Below are 19851 nucleotides of genomic sequence, written 5' to 3' on the forward strand. Positions count from 1 at the left end.
TTTCTCACACGTGTAGCAGGTTGTGAACTCTGCAAAAAAACGTTTCCACTCCGAGAATGACAATGGTTAAGGACTGTAATACAAGAATGAACAGAAATGAATGTAACCAAATGATGGGAATTAACGGTATATTTAGTAGGCCTACTGGTTATTTTTGATATGGGGAATTTATAAAAATTTAAAAAACAGTCAAAGGGCAAACAATTCACACAATGAAACAATGAGTGTACAAGGGTTGGCAGGAGACAGCGGAGCACATTCTGGAGATTTGCCACACACCCCTCCCCTTCTTCTTGTCTCAACATTTTAAAATATACTCAAGACACATTATCTTCACACATAGATGCTTTTCACTGACAGCCGCAACTCAGTAACCATCTAGGCCTATTGCCACGCACGCTGCCCAAATAGGCATTTTTATTGTACCTTTATTTAATTAGGCAAGTCAGTTAAGAAAAAAAATATTATTTACAATGATGGCCTACCCCGGCCAAACCCTAACTAGGACGAACCTGGGCCAATTTGCGCCGCCCTATGGGGCTCCCAATCACAGCAGGTAGTGCCGCCTCTAGCAGTGCCTTAGACTGCTGCGCCACTCGTGAACCGTAGGACTATGCACTTGTGATTTGAAACAATCCACTGCTATTTAAAAAAATATTTAAAAGCTAATGATCCTCTGTGTCTAAGTCATGCTCTCTGGTATAGTATTTTACAATAGTAAATATAATTTTGGCAAAACATCAATTTACTTTATGGGAAGACAGAATCTGAACAGTGTATATAATGACGAGATGCTCATGTCTCCGCCCTAACAATGTGTGTCGTTGTCCCAAAGGTGGGAATGCAGGCATATTATGCCCATAGAAACACATTGGGCTTATTCAGTACACATTTTGGCGAGAGTGACTCATCTCGTTTCGCCTCCTCTCTGCTGGAACTAGCGAGCGAAACAGCGCCTCTCTGTCTGACTATATCTAGGCCATGCATCTGATGCTGTTTTTATTTAGAGGGGCATAGAGGTACGGGTAGGGTGGGCCAGACTCCCTATGCCCGCCCATAATGCCGGCCCTGACACACGTACACAAATCCCAACCATCTGCGTGCAACTGCTTTTAGCAGGAGATAACATTTGACCTTTCTCTCGTTTTAGACAAAGAACAGAAAAACGCAACACATTGTGCCTGGCCTTTTCTATATTTTGTCTTCCTCTCACCTCTCCCTTTTGGCTGTGTTGGTTGGCATGACAACCATATTTGATTAATTTGTGAGAAGTGTTTGGGGTGGATGGATGGTGAGCTAGAGAGAGGGAGGAAGAGAGAGAGGTTGTGTTCACTCCCTGGACCACATACTGCATTTTATAGTAGAAACATCTCTATCTCATTTTTGATAATGAGATACCTAATTGAAACAGGTGACCAGGACCAGGCCAGTCGTAACTGTGCTTTGTTCTTTTGACACAGTTAAAAATGTTCTGTTCAATTTCCCACCAGGGCTCTTTAGATCTAGCCTGGCTTACGCGAACCACGTGACCACACAGCGAGGAAGAGCATTTTGCTCAAAATCATAATGAGGAATAGTTTTTTTCTCAAAATGTATTTTTTTAAGCTTTTAGTGTGTGTTCTAGAGGAGGCTGGTGGGCCGAGCTGTAGGAGGACCGGCTCATTGTAATAGCTGGAATAGAATTAAAGGAATGGTACCAATCACACCTAACAGATGGAAAAAGTGTGTGGGACTCCTTTCCATTGATTCTATTCCAGTTATTACAATGAGCCTGTCCTCCTATAGCTCCTCCAACCAGGCTCCTCTGGTGTGTACTTACCTGTATTTATACTTGGGATTCCGCTTTTCAACAGTAAAAGTAAGAAACATTGCTGGAATACTTCTTTAAAGGAACATTTCTGATTGAGACGACATATGCAGCACCGTGAAAGTGTTCTCCGAAAATGTGGGAGCATTGCCTTTTAAAGGTGCATAGCCAACAAAGTATGATCGGATTGAATACCGGCCTGACTCTATGGTTGTTTGTTTTTGCGTGTGTGCGCGTGGTATATACAGTATGTGTGGCTTGGGAAGGAGACAAAGTTACAGACTCTATTCTTCAGACATTATGACTGGTTCTTAGTTGAAGCATCACTTTGTCCTTGAAAGTAAAATAATTCAGGCTTTTGATTGGCGATAGAAAATACATTTACTTTGAAAATTAGATCGAGGCCTTTCCAAGTAGGTCCTCCATACATAAGTGTGTATGTGTGTGTCTTTCTCTTTCTTTTCTCCCTCTATCTCAAACTACTCATTTTCAGAAGTTGGCACTCTAGAGATGAAACCTAGAGCCTTAGGCCTGTAGGGGCCAAGGAGAGTGCTAGTTGTTTGAGGTCAGGGGCAGTCAAGGTTGGGGTAGAGGAGGGAGGTGGTTGAGACAGGTTGAAGGCGGCCACAGAGGAACTACACTGGATATTTCAGAAATAATTTGAATGGGAAAGGAGAGAAGAAGAACAGAGAGGAGAGAGAGAAGAGGAGGAGAGAAGAGAATATGTAAAAGAAGATTGAGCAAAGGGAAAAGAAAGAGTGAATGATACAAAAAAGAGGAGGGGAGGCAGAAGACAGTACACCAATAAAAAGTGAACCCATTATAAAGGGTGTTGTTGGTGGGAATGCTACTAGGAGATAGCAAGAGAGCGATAAAAGGAAAGAAAGGAAGGAAAGAAGGGTGTTGGGCATACAGACAGAGAGAAGGAGAGAATTGTGAGTGTGTGTTTGTTCTGGCCTCATATCCTTGATGATACATGTCAGTGGAGGCTCTTCAGGTGAAGAAGGGGAGGACCATCCTCCTCAATGAATTTCATTAAAATGGTTATCCTTTTTAGATAAAACTATACTAAATATAGCCATATCACTAAATAACTGATTAAAACACTATATTGTAAAGAAGGTCTACAGTAACCTTAACAGCAGTCTGTAGGGTAGCACCATGGTGTAGCCAGAGGACAGCTATCTTCCATCCTCCTCTGTGTACATTGACTTCAATACAAAACCTAGGAGGCTCATGGTTTTCACCCCATTCCATAGACGTACTGTAATGAATTTCCTCCTCTTCTTCCGAAGAGGAGAGGCGAAACGGATCAGAGGACCAATACGCGGCGTGGTAATTGTCCATGGTACTTTTTAATACATTAAGGTACACATGAACAAACTAACAAAAAACAAGAAATGTGAAAACTCAAAAACAGTCCTATCTGGTGCACACACAGAGACAGGAACAATCACCCACAAACACACAGTGAAACCCAGGCCACCTAAGTATGATTCTCAATCAGAGACAACTAATGACACCTGCCTCTGATTGAGAACCATACTAGGCCGAAACATAGAAATAACCAAAACATAGAAAAACAAACAGACTGCCCACCCAACTCACGCCCTGACCATACTAACTAAATACAAAACACAGGAAATAAAGGTCAGAACGTGACAGTACCCCCCCCCAAAGGTGCGGACTCCGGCCGCAAAACCTTGACCTATAGGGGAGGGTCTGGGTGGGCGTCTGTCCGCGGTGGCGGTTCTGGCGCGGGACGCGGACCCCACTTCACCATTGTCTTAGTCCGCTTTATTGTCCGCCTCCGTGGCTTTCTCACCATGGCAACCCCTCTCAATGACCCCACTGGACAGAGGGGCAGCTCGGGACAGAGGGGCAGAAGCTCTGGACAGAGGGGCAGGGGCTCTGGCGCCTCTGGGCTGAGGGGCTCTGGCGCCTCTGGGCTGAGGGGCTCTGGCGCCTCTGGGCTGAGGGGCTCCGGCAGCGGCGCCGGACAGGCGGGACGCTCCGGCAGCGGCGCCGGACAGGCGGGACGCTCCGGCAGCTGCGCAGGACAGGCGGGACGCTCCGGCAACGGCGCCGGGCAGGCGGGACGCTCCGGCAGCGGCGCCGGGCAGGCGGGACGCTCCGGCAGCGGCGCCGGACAGTCGGGAGCACCTGCAGGGAGGAGACAGAGAGACAGCCTGGTGCGTGGAGCTGCCACAGGAGGCAGCGGCGCCGGACAGGCGGGAGGCTCCGGCAGCGGCGCCGGACAGGCGGGAGGCTCCGGCAGTGGCGCCGGACAGGCGGGACGCTCCGGCAGCGGCGCCGGACAGGCGGGAGGCTCCGGCAGTGGCGCCGGACAGGCGGGAGGCTCCGGCAGTGGCGCCGGACAGGCGGGACGCTCCGGCAGCGGCGCCGGACAGGCGGGAGGCTCCGGCAGCGGCGCCGGACAGGTGGGACGCTCCGGCAGCGGCGCCGGACAGGCGGGAGCACCTGCAGGGAGGAGACTGAGAGACAGCCTGGTGCGTGGAGCTGCCACAGGAACCACCAGGCTGGGGAGACCTTCAGGAGGCTTGGTGTTAGGAGGAGCCTGAAAGACCGGGCTGTGGGGGAGCACTGGAGCTCTGGTGCGCAACCTTGGCACCACTTCCCCAGGCTGGACAACTACTCTAGCCCGGACCCTCCAGAGTGCAGGCACAGGTTGAACCGGGCTGTGGGTAAGCACGGGAGATCTAGTGCTTACTACACGCACCTCTCCCCTAGGCTCCACTCCCACAGTTGCCCGGTTCGAGCGGAGCGCAGGCAGAGGACGCACTGCACCCTCCCAGCGCCCCGGAGACACAGCACGCAGAGCCGGCGCAGGATAACCTGGACCAAAACTGCGTACTGGCGACCAGACCCGCTGAGCAGGCACCATACGCCCTGGCTCAATGCCCACACTCGCATGGCACTTTCGGGGGGCTGCCCTATCGCGCACCGGGCTATGGGCACGCACAGGCGACACCGTGCGCTTAACCGCATAACACGGTGCCTGACCAGTAATGTGCTGCTTATCATAAGCACGAGGCGTGAGCTCAGGTCTGCTACCTGGCTTAGTACCACACCTCGTGTGCCCCCCCCAAAAAAAAATTTGGGGCTGCCCCTCGTACCTGTCACGCTGCCGTGCTGCCTCCTCACATTGCCAGCTCCTCTCTCCGGCTGCCTCTGCTCTCCTAGCTGCCTCCACCTGTTCCCATGGAAGGCGATCCTTTCCCGCCAGGATCTCCTCCCAGGTGTAGCAACCCTTGCCGTCCAATACATCCCCCCCATGTCCATTCCTCCTGTGATGCTGGCCGCTGTTGTTGCTGCTGCTGCTGCTGTCGTCGCTGTCCTTTACCACGCCGCTTGGTCCGATTTTGGTGGGTGATTCTGTAATGAATTTCCTCCTCTTCTTCCGAAGAGGAGAGGCGAAACGGATCAGAGGACCAATACGCGGCGTGGTAATTGTCCATGGTACTTTTTAATACATTAAGGTACACATGAACAAACTAACAAAAAACAAGAAATGTGAAAACTCAAAAACAGTCCTATCTGGTGCACACACAGAGACAGGAACAATCACCCACAAACACACAGTGAAACCCAGGCCACCTAAGTATGATTCTCAATCAGATACAACTAATGACACCTGCCTCTGATTGAGAACCATACTAGGCCGAAACATAGAAATAACCAAAACATAGAAAAACAAACAGACTGCCCACCCAACTCACGCCCTGACCATACTAACTAAATACAAAACACAGGAAATAAAGGTCAGAACGTGACACTTACACAGTAATTATGACAACTTCTGGAGGACATGCTCCAGCCTATCAGAGCTCTTTCAGCATGAACTGACATTTTGTCCACCCAATCAAAGGATCAGATAATCTAGTACTGAAGGCATAAGCTACAGCAAGCTAGCACTGCAGTGTATAAAATGTGGTATGTAGTTGACTCAAAGAGAGAAAAAGACAATAGTTGAATAGTTTTGAACAAATTAATTTATTCCAAAATGAAAGAGAAGCAAGACAGAAATAGAGAGAGTTATTACATAATGTTTTTTCACTTTCAGTTTCTCTTACTTTGCTAGCAAATGCAGCTCGCTACTTTAGCTTACTGAAACACCCTGCTCAAACAGAGGGATGCTAAGTTAGCTAGCTGGCTATGACTTTCCAACACAACACTGGAACTCTTTCAAGTCAAGGTAAGCTTTTGATATTACTAAACAGAGCAAAAGAAGAAACGTCCTTTCACTTTCAACTGCGTTTATTTTCCCCAACTTAACATGTGTAAATATTTGTAGGAACATAACAAGATTCAACAACTGAGACATAAACTGATCGAGTTCCACAGACACGTGACTAACAGAAATGGAATAATGAGTCCCTGAACAAAGCGGGGGTCAAAATCAAAAATAACAGTCAGTATCTGGTGTGGCCACCAGCTGCATTAAGTACTGCAGTGCATCTCCTCCTCATGGACTGCACCAGATATGCCAGTTCTTGCTGTGAGATGTTACCCCACTCTTCCACCAAGGTACCTGCAAGTTCCTGAACATTTCTGGGGGGAATGGCCCTAGCCCTCACCCTCCGATCCAACAGGTCCCAGACGTGCTCAATGGGATTGAGATCCGGGCTCTTCGCTGGCCATGGCAGAACACTAACATTCCTGTCTTGCAGGAAATCACGCACAGAACAAGCAGTATGGCTGGTGGCATTGTCATGCTGGAGGGTCATGTCAGGATGAGCCTGCAGGAAGGGTACCACATGAGGGAGGAGGATGGCTTCCCTGTAACGCACAGCCCCAGACCATGACGGACCCTCCACCTTCAAATCAATCCTTCTCCAGAGTACAGGCCTCTGTGTTAATGTTAATTCCTTCTATGATAAACACAAATCCGAACATCACCCCTGGTGAGACAAAACCATGACTCGTCAGTGAAGAGCACTTTTTGCCTGTCCTGTCTGGTCCAGCGATGGTGGGTTTGTGCCCATAGGTGACGTTGTTGCCGGTGATGTCTGGTGAGGATCTGCTTTAAAACAGGCCTACAAGCCCTCAGTCCAGCCTCTCTCAGCCTATTGTGGACAGTCTGAGCACTGATGGAGGGATTGTGCATTCCTGGTGTAACTCGGGCAGTTGTCATTGCTCTCCTTTACCTGTCCCGCAGGTGTGATGTTCGAATGTACCGATCCTGTGCAGGTGTTGTTACATGTGGTCTGCCACTGTGAGAACGATCAGCTGTCCGTCCTGTCTCCCTGAAGCTCTGTCTTAGGCGTTTCACAGTACGGACATTGCAATTTATTGCCCTGGCCACATCTGCGGTCCTCATGCCTCCTTGCAGCATGCCTAAGGCACGTTCACGCAGATGAGCAGGGACCCTGGGCATCTTTCATTTTCTGTTTTTCAGCCAGTAGAAAGGCCTCTTTAGTGTCCTAAGTTTTCATAACATAATTGCCTACATTCTGTAAGCTGTTAGTGTCTTAACAACCATCACTGTCTGTCACCTCGAATTTGTCTCTCGACCTGTGCGCACCTACATTGTAAACTTTCATTCATAGGCTAGGTTGTAGCAACCTCGTGATGAGTATTTGGGAAATTTGAGTATCATGTAGTAGCCTAAACCTATTGCTGTTACATTGAACTGAGCACATGGAATATGAATGAGAGTCATTCAACATGCTGTAATAGAAATAAGGCCATGCTCATGGGATTTTTTTGTTGTCCTCCCTCGTCTTAAACGGCACTGGTACATGTATGATTGTAAGTGCTGTATATAGCCTGTGTGTGTGTGTGTGTGTGTGTGTGTGTGTGTGTGTGTGTGTGTGTGTGTGTGTGTGTGTGTGTGTGTGTGTGTGTGTGTGTGTGTGTGTGTGTGTGTGTGTGTGTGTGTGTGTGTGTGTGTGTGTGTGCGTGTGTCTAATATGTCATCAGCTCCAAGAATATCTCAGCAACTGCTAGAGAGAGAGGGTGCTGGAGAGAGTGTGTGTAAGCAGCACCTTGAAAAATATAGAGGTCAAGTGAATGAATGAGATTGAAGAGAAGAGAGAGAGAGGGGAGTGAGAGAAAAAGAGAACGTACTAATTGTAGTCAGTTAGTGTGTGGCAGAGGAGGGGAGAGAGCACTGGAGTCTGGAAACCTGAACCTAGAGAGGATGCTTCACTTTTGTGATTCATAAACTTATGCGTGGAGGGGGGGCTGCCTGGAGGGACGGACAGACAGAAGAAGAGAGAGGACAGCAAAAAGAGGAGAGACGCTAAGAACATTGGGGCTCTGAGCTTCAACACCTAGTTTAACGCACACAGGCCACACAAACACACACACAGTGCTATGATGGGGACGGTTAGTGAGCTGTGTGCCTCCAGCTTCCAGACTTTTCTTTGTCCAACAGCAAGACCTGCAGCAACTCAAGGTAAGTCATCCCTCACCTCTGATGATCAAGGAAAACACAGAAAAGCTGAACAACTTATTTCCTGCCAGCCAAAACAAGAGGACCACAATGGAAATAAGTTGATCAACTTTCGTCTGTTATTCGCAATGATTTTAAATACATTGTTTTCAGATGTGTAGTTGAATTGTGTTTTTAAATCGTCAAATAAATCAACACATTTCAAGAGAGAGAGAGAAAGTGTGTCTGAGTGTGAAATGAGTCTTTATCTTTATTTTTGTTTCGCTCTTCCCCCCTCTCTCTCCCACTACCTCTCTCTCTTTCCCGCTCTGTCATTTCTTTCTTCAAAGCCAAACTGTAAATAAAGTTCTAATTCAAGCACAAAGCTGCCAAGTCCCTCTCTCGCTACTTCCATCCTGTTTATCGGTTTCTCTTCTCAAGTGCAAGTGATTTAAAACACAGAATATATCATTACATATTTACTGTGAGCAATTGCTAACAGTGAATATGTAATTACATTTTTATTACATTTACATTTTGATCATTTAGCAGACTCTGTTATCCAGAGCGATTTACAGTCAGTGTATTAAACTAAGGTAAACAAGAATATAGCAAGTAAAAAGATTGTGTTACTGTTACCGTGAATGTTGTAGTTAAGCAGGCTACTTGCAGGTATATATTTGTATTAGAAAAGACCAAAAACATGTATTCTACTGTAATTAAACTGTTAGAAAATAGGCTACATGAATTGTAGTTCAGGCTAGTGAAATACAAACTACAAAATAGGTATTGAAAGTATTGAAATACCTAATGTACTGTATTGCCTGTCGTTGACACTAGCTACCTGCACTGTAAATCTGCAACAGTTTACTTACCACTGTGCATCCAGTAATGCACTGTAAATTCTAGAAATACAGCATGTTACTGCAATCAGGTGTTCCAGGAATATGCTGGCAATTTGTGTTACAGTAAAGGTCCTGTAAATCTACAGTAATTTACTGGCTTCTGTGCTGCCAGTAATTTACTTTAAATGTACAGTAACCTACTGCCTACTGTGCTGCCAGTAATTTACTGTAAAAATGAAAGGATTTTTTTCTACAGTAAATCTTTCGCTGACTAGGATCTTACACAAGATATTTTCAGATTTTCAACCGAGTATGGCAGGTAAGCATTACTCTATATAAATATACTTAATGTGATATGTTACTTAAAACAACTGGGAACTATTTTCTCTCTTTCTTTTGTATGTACTGTATCATAGCACGGTAATAAAGGGAGAGAACACACTCGACTCTTACACTCTTAGAAATGAAAGGGTGCCTGGAACCAAAATAATGATCACATCAAAAGTGAAAAAGGCTAGCATTGTTTTAAAGTACTAGTAAAGAGATTAAAATAATACAAATATGTATTTAACATGTTTGTTCTACATAATGGCCGCGTTCCTGCCCGATAACATTGCAGATGCTTGCCAAGCCTTACAAAGCCTGCATAGGTATTTCTAATAACATCTATAAGCTAACCATATTATATAGAAATCTGGTGCCCGACAGCACCAGACAGCATGTATTAAATGTGTAATATCAGGGCAACAGCAATGTATGCTAACAAGATACTATGTAGGCTAGCAGTGCAATGGAAGCAGTACAAAGACAGGTATGGCATAGGGCCTACATTGTGGATAATGGCATCACAGGTTTCGCAGACTAAACGTAGCACTCAATATAAACAATATAGGCAACAAGTAGCATTAGTAGTGCTGGGCCAACAGTGTTGGCACAGTATACAGTATATCAATTAACAGTTGGCTCGAGTCAAGGCTCTAAATAAACTTTTTTATTTGGTAGCACTGGTGCTTCTAACGTTGAAAAGTAAGGAGCACCAGACAAAATTTAGGAGCACAATAATTTATATATTTTTTTACTGCAAATGACTGTTCTATCATTCTTTCTTAATGTAGAATGTAACATACAAAACTGAACGTTAATTGTATTCAAACGTGCAACAGCAAATATATTTATAAAGTTTAGGCGACAAAAAAAAATAATAATAAAAAACCATGTAACTAATAGTGTTAATGTTGTAACAAGGCAACATGCTGACTATTAACTGACACTTGGATAATGTAATAAATGTTTAGTCTCCTCTCACAATAACTAATCAATTTCTTTGATCTAGAATTTAGCTAATAAATCAACTTGCTTTTAGGGTTAGGGTTAGGAATGTCCCAAGGATCCCGGATGGCACTAATCCTCTTCCCAGATAGTGTCCTCAATTGTGCCAATAATGTTTGCGAAGGACACCTAATTTCCGTATGTCGGGTTGATTTATAATCCATTATGTTTCTGGGTGAGTAACTTGGGTCTGAATTTGGTTACAGCCTCTTTGGCAATGCAATAAACGGTGTTAAATTTAATCTCCAGCTCAGTTAGCTCCGCCTGTTGACCGACTTGGGCTGCCACCTGTTGCCTGTCAAATACGGCTACCTGGTAGTAGACATATTGATGTTGCTCCAGCCTTGGCTACTGATCATGCCTCTCATTGCTATTATATTACACATAAGAGTCATTGGAAGAAGACGTCTTCTGTGTGATGGAGTTTTGTTGTTGAATATTAACACGTTAAAAAAAGGTTAAATTAATACACACCTTTTATAGGGTTAAGGTTAGTGTTCCCCACAGACATATCTCCATGTTACAGCACTTTTTTTACGGGAAACAGACGGAAGTCAGAGGCAACCTTCTGTGCTAATTAGCTATCTAGCGTGCTGCGAACAATTCTGTGTAAGTATAAGTGTATCGGAAGTGAAGTTTCATTGGTTGGAGGCACGCATAGCTGTATGGATCTGTGCACAACTGCTACAGCAAGTGTGTCTTTTTTATTTGAATAATTATTTATCCCTGATGAAAGTTAAGGGCCATATGTTTCGAAAGCCGTATTGCAAGCGATGACCTTTCTAAATGTTAAACCACAGTGTCGGGATTGTAGTTCACATGAGCGAGTCGTGGGAGAAACTAACCACTGAAAACTGTAGGGAAAGGCAGAATGCAACCTAGAGTTTTGGAGAGGTACTCCAGCCCCTGCCCCAATGCACTTGTCCCCGCACTTTATGTGCTTTTGACTTATGTTATGTTTTTTATTGGACAATTTTCTTTAGCCGCACGTTGCTCCCAAAACAAAAGTACTGGTCATGGGGGCAAAAATTCGGTCACACTTTAGAGCCATTGGCTAGGGTACTGGGTGGCTAGCATAGGCGACAGTGGTGAGCTAGCACGATAGGCTAGCAGGCCGCAGGCTGTGGATAGTAGCACACAATAGACCAGTATATACAATGGGCTAGCATGCTAAGCTAGTCCATCGGCTAGCAGTAGCGGACAGTATATACAGGGGGCTAGCACGCCATAATTGATTCACTACTTTAAGGGTCACACCCAAACACCAATGTGTAATTCTAAACTAGTGTAACACTTTTATCACTGCTATTTTAATTTTACATCCTGTATTTTTCTTTCTACATATTAAGTTGATATGAGAATGACTGAAGAGGAGACAGGACCACAGTTTAAAGCCTGTGCATGCCTGCTGTGCTTACAGTGCCTTGCGAAAGTATTCGGCCCCCTTGAACTTTGTGACCTTTTGCCACATTTCAGTCTTCAAACATAAAGATATAAAACAGTATTTTTTTGTGAAGAATCAACAACAAGTGGGACACAATCATGAAGTGGAACGGCATTTATTGGATATTTCAAACTTTTTTAACAAATCAAAAACTGAAAAATTGGGCGTGCAAAATTATTTGAGAGATACCATGACGAGATCCTGAGGGCCATTGTGGTGCCATTCACCCTCTGCAATCCGCCCATGTCTCAGCATGATAATGCACGGAGTTAGGTCTCAAGGATCTATACACAATTTCTGGAAGCTGAAAATTCTCAGTTCTTCCATGGCCTGCATTCTCACCAGAAATGTCACCCATTGAGCATGTTTGGGATGGTCTGGATCAACATGTACGACTGTGTGTTCCAATTCCGAACAATATCCAGCAACTTCGCACAGCCATTGGAGAGGAGTGGGACAACGTTCCACTGGCCACAACCAACAGCCTGATCAACTCCATGCAATCAACAGCCTGTCACGCTGCATGAGGCAAATGATGGTCACACCAGATACTGACTGGTTTTCTGATCCACGCCCCTACTTTTTTTTAAAGGTATCTGTGACCAACAGATGTATATCTGTATTCCCAGTCATGTGAAATCCATAGATTAGGGCCTAATGAATTTATTTAAATTGACTGATTTCCTTACATGAATTGTATCTCAGTAAAATCTTCAAAATCGTTGCATGTTGTGTTTATATTTTTGTTCAGTGTATATATAATAATACTTTCAGGTCTATATTCCTGCTTATAGGAACAGGGGCTTCTGTTTGTTCTGTACAGTGATATGTGTTTTCAACCAAACTGAACAAAACAATGTCATATACACACCAAAAAATGAAGGTTCTTCAAGGGTTCTATGTGAATCCATAATGAATCAAATAAAACTTTGAGCTCTTAAATGGTTCTGTACATTCCACAAAAGGGTTATTTTCTCTCTGAGTGATAATTAAATGTAGAGGAGGTGGCTCATTAGACTATTTTGGTGCGTGATTTGTGCACTATTCTTTTTGTGCAACCGTGAGAGTGTCTTTCCAGGTTATCTAATGTGTTGTGTACACTGAATTCACAAAACATTAAGAATACCTGCTCTTTTCATGAAATTGACCTCCCAGGTGAAAGCTATGATCCCTTATTGATGTCACTTGTTAAATCTGCTTCAATCAATGTAGATGAAGGTGAGGAGACAGGTTAAAGAAAGATTTTTAAGCCTTGAGACAATTGAGACATGGATTGTGTATGTATGCCATTCAGAGGGTAAATGGGCAAGTCAAAGGATTTAAGTGCCTTTGAACGGGGTATGGTAGTAGGTTCCAGGTGTATCGGTTTGTGTCAAGAACTGCAAAGCTGTTGGTTTTTTCACGCTCAACGTTTTCCGTGTGTATCAAAAATGTTCCACCACCGAAAGGACATCCAGCCAATTTGACATAACTGTGGGGGCATTGGAGTCAAAACGGTGCCAACATCTTTGTGGAATGCTTTTGACACCTTGTAGAGTCCTTTCCCTGATTATTGGGGCTGTTCTGAGGACAAAAGGGGGGATACAACTCAATAATAGGAAGACATTCTTATTGTTTTGAACACTCAGAGTATGTGGAATCATAATGACTCAAAGGTCTTCAATGGTCTTCAAAAAGATAATGGCGCCGGAGGGGTTGGCTGCCCTTTTAAGGGCTCTTAACCAATTGTGCTATTTTGTATGGTTTTTTGTATTGTTTGTAACTTATTTTGTATATAATGTTGCTGATACTGTCTCTTATGTGGCGCAGCAGTCTAAGGCACTGCATCTCAATGCAAGAGGTGTCACTACAGACCCTGGTTGTATCCAGGCTGTATCACATCCGGCTGTGATTGGGAGTCCCATAGGGCAGCGCACAATTGGCCCAGCGTCATCCGGATTTGGCCGGGGGGTAGGCCGTCATTGTAAATAAGAATTTGTTCTTAACTTGCCTAGTTGAATAAAGGTTAAATAAAATAAATACAAAATACAAAACAAATATGACCGAAAAGAGCTTCTGGATATCAGCGATTACTCACCACTAACTGGACAAAGATTTTTTCTTTAATGAGTCTGATGCGAAGGATATACTTTTGCAGGCCCAAATCCCCACTATTGGCATGAAGAAAAGATGGAGATACAGGGGGTGCAAATCCGAGTACCTTGTGAGAATTCTTTGGCGAATGAGTAACCTGCCTCTACCATGCGTTCTATTGGTCAATGTGCAATCACTGGAGAATAAACTGGTGACCTCCGTTCGAGACCATCCTACCAATGGGACATTTAAACACTGTAAAATCTTATGTTTCACTGAGTGGTGACTGAACGACGATTCGGATAATATACACCTGGCTGGGTTTTCAATGCCTTTTGGCAGGACAGAATCTCTACGTCCGGTAAAATGAGGGGTGGTGCGCGATGTCTAATATTAAGGAAGTCTTACCTAATGATAAGCTGTAGACCACACAATCTACCATCTATATTTTTTGTAGCCGTCTATTTACCACCACAAACCGATGCTGGCACTAAGACCACACTCAACGAACTGTAAAAAGCCCTAAGCAAACAAGAAAATGCTCATCCAGAAGCGGCGCTCCTAGTGGCCGGGGACTATAATGCGTTTTACCTAATTTCTACCAGCGTGTCATCTGCAACCAGAGGAAAAAAATCTCTAGACTACCTTTACTCCACACACAGAGACACGTACAAAGCTTTACCTCGCCCTCCATTTGGCAAATCCGACCATAATTACATCCTTCTGATTCCTGCTTACAAGCAAAAGCAGGAAGTACTGGTGACTCGCTCAATATGGAAGTGGATGCTAAGCTACAGGACAGTTTTGCTAGCACTGACAGGAATATGTTCCCCATATTCATCCAATGGCATTGAGAAGTATAACACCTCAGTCACCGGCTTCATCAATAAGTGCATCGACAACACCGTCCCCACAGTGACTGTAAGCACACATCCCAACCAGAAGCTATGGATCAAATAAAATCAAATGTATTTATATAGGCCTTCTTACATCAGCTGATATCTCAAAGCGCTGTACAGAAACCCAGCCTAAAATCCCAAACAGCAAACAATGCAGGTGTAGAAGGATTACAGGCAACATCCGCACTGAGCTAAAGGCTAGAGCTGCTGCTTTCAAGGAGCGAGACACTAATCCGGACGCCTATAAGAAATCCCACTATGTCCTTAGACAAACCATCAAACAGGCAAAGAGTCAATAAAGGACTATAATTGAATCCTACTACACCGGCTCTGACGCTCGTCAAATGTGGCAGGGCTTGCAAAGTATTACGGACTACCAAGGGAAACCCAGCCGCGAGCTGTCCAGTGATGCGAGGCTACCAGACGAGCTATATGCCTTTTATGCTCGCTTCGAGGCAAGCAACACTGAAGCATGCATAAGAGTGCCAGCTGTTCTGGACGACTGTGTGATCACACTTTCCGTAGCCGATGTGAGCAAGACCTTCAAACAGGTCAACATTCACAAGGCTGTTGAACAGACGAATTACCAGTACGTGTACTCAGAGCATGCGCGGACCAATTGGCAAGTATCTTCACTGACATTTTCAACCTCTCCCTAAGTCTGTAATACCTACATGTTTCGAGCAGACCACCATGGTCCGTGCGCCCAAGAAAGCAACGGTAACCTGCCTAAATGACTACCGCCGCATTGCACACACGTCGGTAGCGATGATGAGCTTTGAAATGCTGGTCATGGCTCACATCAACACCATCATCCCAGAAACCCTAGACCCACTCAAATTCACATACAACAGATCCACAGATGACAAAATCTCAATCGTACTCCACACTGTCCTTTCCTACCTGGACAAAAGGAAGAACTATAGTTGAAGTCAGAAGTTTACATACACTTAGGTTGGAGTCATAAAAATTATTTTTCAACCACTCCACAAATTTCTTGTTAGCAAGCTATTGTTTTGGCAAGTCGGTTAGGACATCTACTTTGTGCACGACACAAGTAATATTCCCAACAATTGTTTACAGACAGATTATTTCACTTTCGAAGCTTCTGATACGCTAATTGATATCATTTGAGTCAATTGGAGGTGTACCTGTGGATATATTTCAAAGCCTACCTTCAAACTCAGTGCCTCTTTGCTTGATATCGTGGGAAAATCAAAGGAAATCAGCCAAGACCTCAGAAAAAAAAGTAGACCTCCACAAGTCTGGTTCATCCTTGGGAGCAATTTCCAAATGCCTGAAGGTACCACGTTCATCTGTACAAACAATAGTGCACAAGTATAAACACCATGGGGAACATGCAGCCATCATACCCCTCAGGAAGGAGACGCGTTCTGTCTTCTGGAGATGAACGTACTTTGGTGCGAAAAGTACAAATCAATCCCAGAACAACAGCAAAGGACCTTGTGAAGATGCTGGAGGAAACAGGTACAAAATAACTATATCCACAGTAAAATGAGTCCTATATCCACATAACCTGAAAGGCCGCTTAGCAAGGAGCTCCAAAACCACCATAAAAAGCCAGACTACGATTTGCAACTGCACATGGGGACAAAGATTGTACTTTTTAGAGAAATGTCCTCTGGTCTGATTAAACAAAAATAGAACTGTTTGGCCATAATGACCATCGTTATGTTTGGAGGAAAAAGGGGGAGGCTTGCAAGCCGAAGAACACCATCCCAACCGTGAAGCACGGGGGTTTGTTGCAGGAGGGACTGGTGCACTTCACAAAAGATATGGCACCATGAGGAAAGAAAATTGTGTGGATATATTGAAGCAGAATCTCAATACATCAGTCAGGAAGTTAAAGCTTGGTCGCAAATGTGTCTTCCAAATGGACAATGACCCCAAGCATACTTCCAAAGTTGTGGCAAAATGGCTTAAGGACAACAAAGTCAAGGTATTGGAGTGGCCATCATCATGTCCTGACCTCAATCCTATTGAAATTTGTGGACAGAACTGAAAAAGTGTGTGCAAACAGGGAGGCCTACAAAACTGATACAGTTACACCAGCTCTGCCAAAATTCACCCAACTTATTGTGTGAAGCTTGTGGAAGGCTACCCGAAATGTTTGACCCACGTTAAACAATTTAAAGGCAATGCTACAAAATACTAATTGAGTGTATGTAAACCTCTGACCCACTGGGAATGTGATGAAAGAAATAAAAGCTGAAATAAATAATTCTCTCTACTATTATTTTGACATTTCACATTCTTAAAATAAAGTGGTGATCCTAACTGACCTAAAACAGGGAATTTTTACTTGGATTAAATGTCAGGAATTGTGAAAAACTGAGTTTAAATGTATTTGGCTAAGGTGTATGTAAACTTCCAACTTTAACTGTATGTGAGAATACTGTTCATTGACTACAGCTCAGTATTCAACACCATATTGCCAACAAAGTTCATCACTAATCTAAAGACCTCCCTCGGTAACTGGATCCTGGACTTCCTGACAGGCTGCCCCCGGGTGGTAAGGGTAGGCAACAACAAATCTGCCACGTTAATCCTCAACACGGGGGCCCCTCAGGGGTGCGTGCTTAGTCTCCTCCTGTACTCCTTGTTCACCCACGACTGCATGGCCAATCACGGCTCAAACACCATCATTAAGTTTGCTGTTGACACAACGGTGGCAGGCCTGATCAACGACGACCATGAGACGTCCTATAGGGAGGAGGTCAGTGACCTGGCAGTGTGGTGCCAGGACAACAACTCTCCCTCAAAGTGAAAAGGATAAAGGAGCTGATCATGGACTACAGGAAAAGGAAGGTGAACCACACCCCCATTAACATCGACACGGCTGTTGTGGAGCGGGTCGGGAGTATCAAGTTCCTTGGTGTCCACATCACCAACAAACTATCATGGTCCAAACACACCAAGAAAGTTGTGAAGAGGGCACAACAATACCTTTTCCCCCTTAGGAGACTGAAAAGATTTGGCATGGGTCCCCAGATCCTCAAAAAGTTCTACAGCTGCACCATCGAGAGCAACCTGGTTGCATCACCGCCTGGTCTGGCAACTGCTCGGCAACCGACTGTAAGGCGCTACAGAGGGTAGTGCATACGGTGCAGTACATCACTGGGGCCAAGCTTCCTGCCATCAAGGACCTATACACTAGGCGGTGTCAGAGGAAGGCCCCAAAAATTGTCAAAGACTCCAGTCATCCAAGTCATAGACTGTTCTCTCTGCTACCGAATGGCAAGCGGTACCGGAGTGCCAAGTCTAGGTCCAAAAGGCTTTTTAACATCTTCAACCCCCAAGCCATAAGACTGCTGAACAATTAATCAAATGGTCACCCAGACTATTTGCATTGACCCCTCTGCCCTTGTTTTTACACTGTTGCTACTCACTGTTTATTAGCTATGCCTAGTCACCTTACCACTACCTACATGTACAAATTACCTCGACTAACCTGTACCCCCGCACATTGACTCGGTACCCCGGTATATAGTCTCGTTATTATTCTTTTATGGTGTTATTTTCTTTTTTTCTTTTTTATCTTCATTTCGTTATATATTTTTAGTTTTTTAAAGTGTTTTATACTAAATGATATGCAGTACCAGTAAAACGTTTGGACACACCTACTCTTTCAAGGATTTTTCTTTATTTGTACTATTTTCTAAATTGTATAATAATAGTGAAGACATCAAAACTTTGAAATAACACATATGGAATCATGTAGTAACCAAAAAGAGTTAAACAAATCTAAATTTATTTTATATTTGAGATTCTTCAAAGTAGCCCCCTTTGCCTTGATGAGAGCTTAGCACACTCTTGGTGTATCCAAACTTTTGACTGGTACTGTATATATTTTTTAAAATTATTTTTACTTGAGTTTTTTGAGTAAATATTTTCTTAACTCTATTTTCTTAAAATTGTATAGTTGGTTAAGGACTTGTAAGTAAGCATTTCACTGTATTTGTATTTGGTGCATATGACAAATACAACAGTTCACAAAAGGGTTCTTTGCTCTTTTAATGCTAATTAAATATAAGGGGAGGCAGCTCATTCAATTATTTGGGGGTGTGGTTTGTTCACAGCACTTTTTGAACAACCGTGCATGATTGTGTCATTCCAGCTTATCTAATGTGTTGTGTTATGCTTTTACACATTATATATGATTATAGACAATTAAGCTGTCTTTTGGAAGACTTAGGTATGGCCTTGTGTCAAATGAGAATGGTTGACTAAATCAGACAGTGGTTTTCAATTCTCTTCTCAGGGACCCCCAGCTGTTCCAGAGGTAGCTCACCTGATTCAACTTGTCAATTAACATAAAAGTAACATGGATGGAATATTAACAATATAATATTGGCTGACCAGAATAAAAAACCCTGTATGGTTCTTCAAAAGGATCTACAAAGAACTTCTGATACATTTTTCCCTATATAGCCCCAAATTGGGTTGTGACAATAACAGAACCCTTTTTTGGTGCTATATAGAACCTTTTTTAATGGTTATTTATAGAACCTTGGGAAATGGTTCCATTTAGAATCTCATGAGAATGGTTCATTATGTAACTTTAAAAATAGGGTTCTATATTCAGTAGCACAAAAAAAGGGTTCTGATTTGGTTACAAGCCAAATAACTCATATCTGGTACTATTTAGAACCATCAGTTTTTGGTGTGTACATCATATGCCAATTTGCTTATTCTTGACTCTGCCTGCTCCACCCAGAGCCATAGAACCTGACATTCTCCACTGTGTGCCTCATTTATGCATAGACAAATGTAGCAGTTTTAAAACAAACTCACCAAATATAACTTAACAGTGAGATTGAAGAACAGTAAGCCTATCTAGTGCCTATTCCTGTACTTAAAACCTTGCTCAATAAAAATGTCCATTGAATGTGTTTTTAGTCCTCTCTCTTTCTTAGCGCTTGCCCTCTCCTGCCACTGTGGTAAAATCCCCATTCACCATGGTTTAAATAATTTTACTGATAAACTCCTTAAGCAGAAAGGTCAGATTTGCTATTGAAAAATATTCCTTCCAATAA

At 43.7% G+C, this 19851-nt stretch overlaps 1 protein-coding gene across 1 annotated transcript in view; it reads left to right on the forward strand.

Moving 5' to 3' along the window:
* Window positions 1-8104: 8104 nt before the first annotated feature.
* The window catches only part of LOC118398073 (cytohesin-1-like), a 52820-nt gene continuing 41073 nt past the window's right edge, over window positions 8105-19851 (forward strand). The window contains exon 1 of the mRNA XM_052473718.1: window positions 8105-8228. Within this exon, the coding sequence (XP_052329678.1) occupies window positions 8147-8228 (82 nt within the window). The 5' untranslated portion in view covers window positions 8105-8146. The remainder of the gene's footprint in view (window positions 8229-19851) is intronic.

Source organism: Oncorhynchus keta, chromosome 2 (genome assembly GCF_023373465.1).
Source record: "Oncorhynchus keta strain PuntledgeMale-10-30-2019 chromosome 2, Oket_V2, whole genome shotgun sequence".
In the NCBI taxonomy this organism is placed as follows: domain Eukaryota; kingdom Metazoa; phylum Chordata; class Actinopteri; order Salmoniformes; family Salmonidae; genus Oncorhynchus; species Oncorhynchus keta.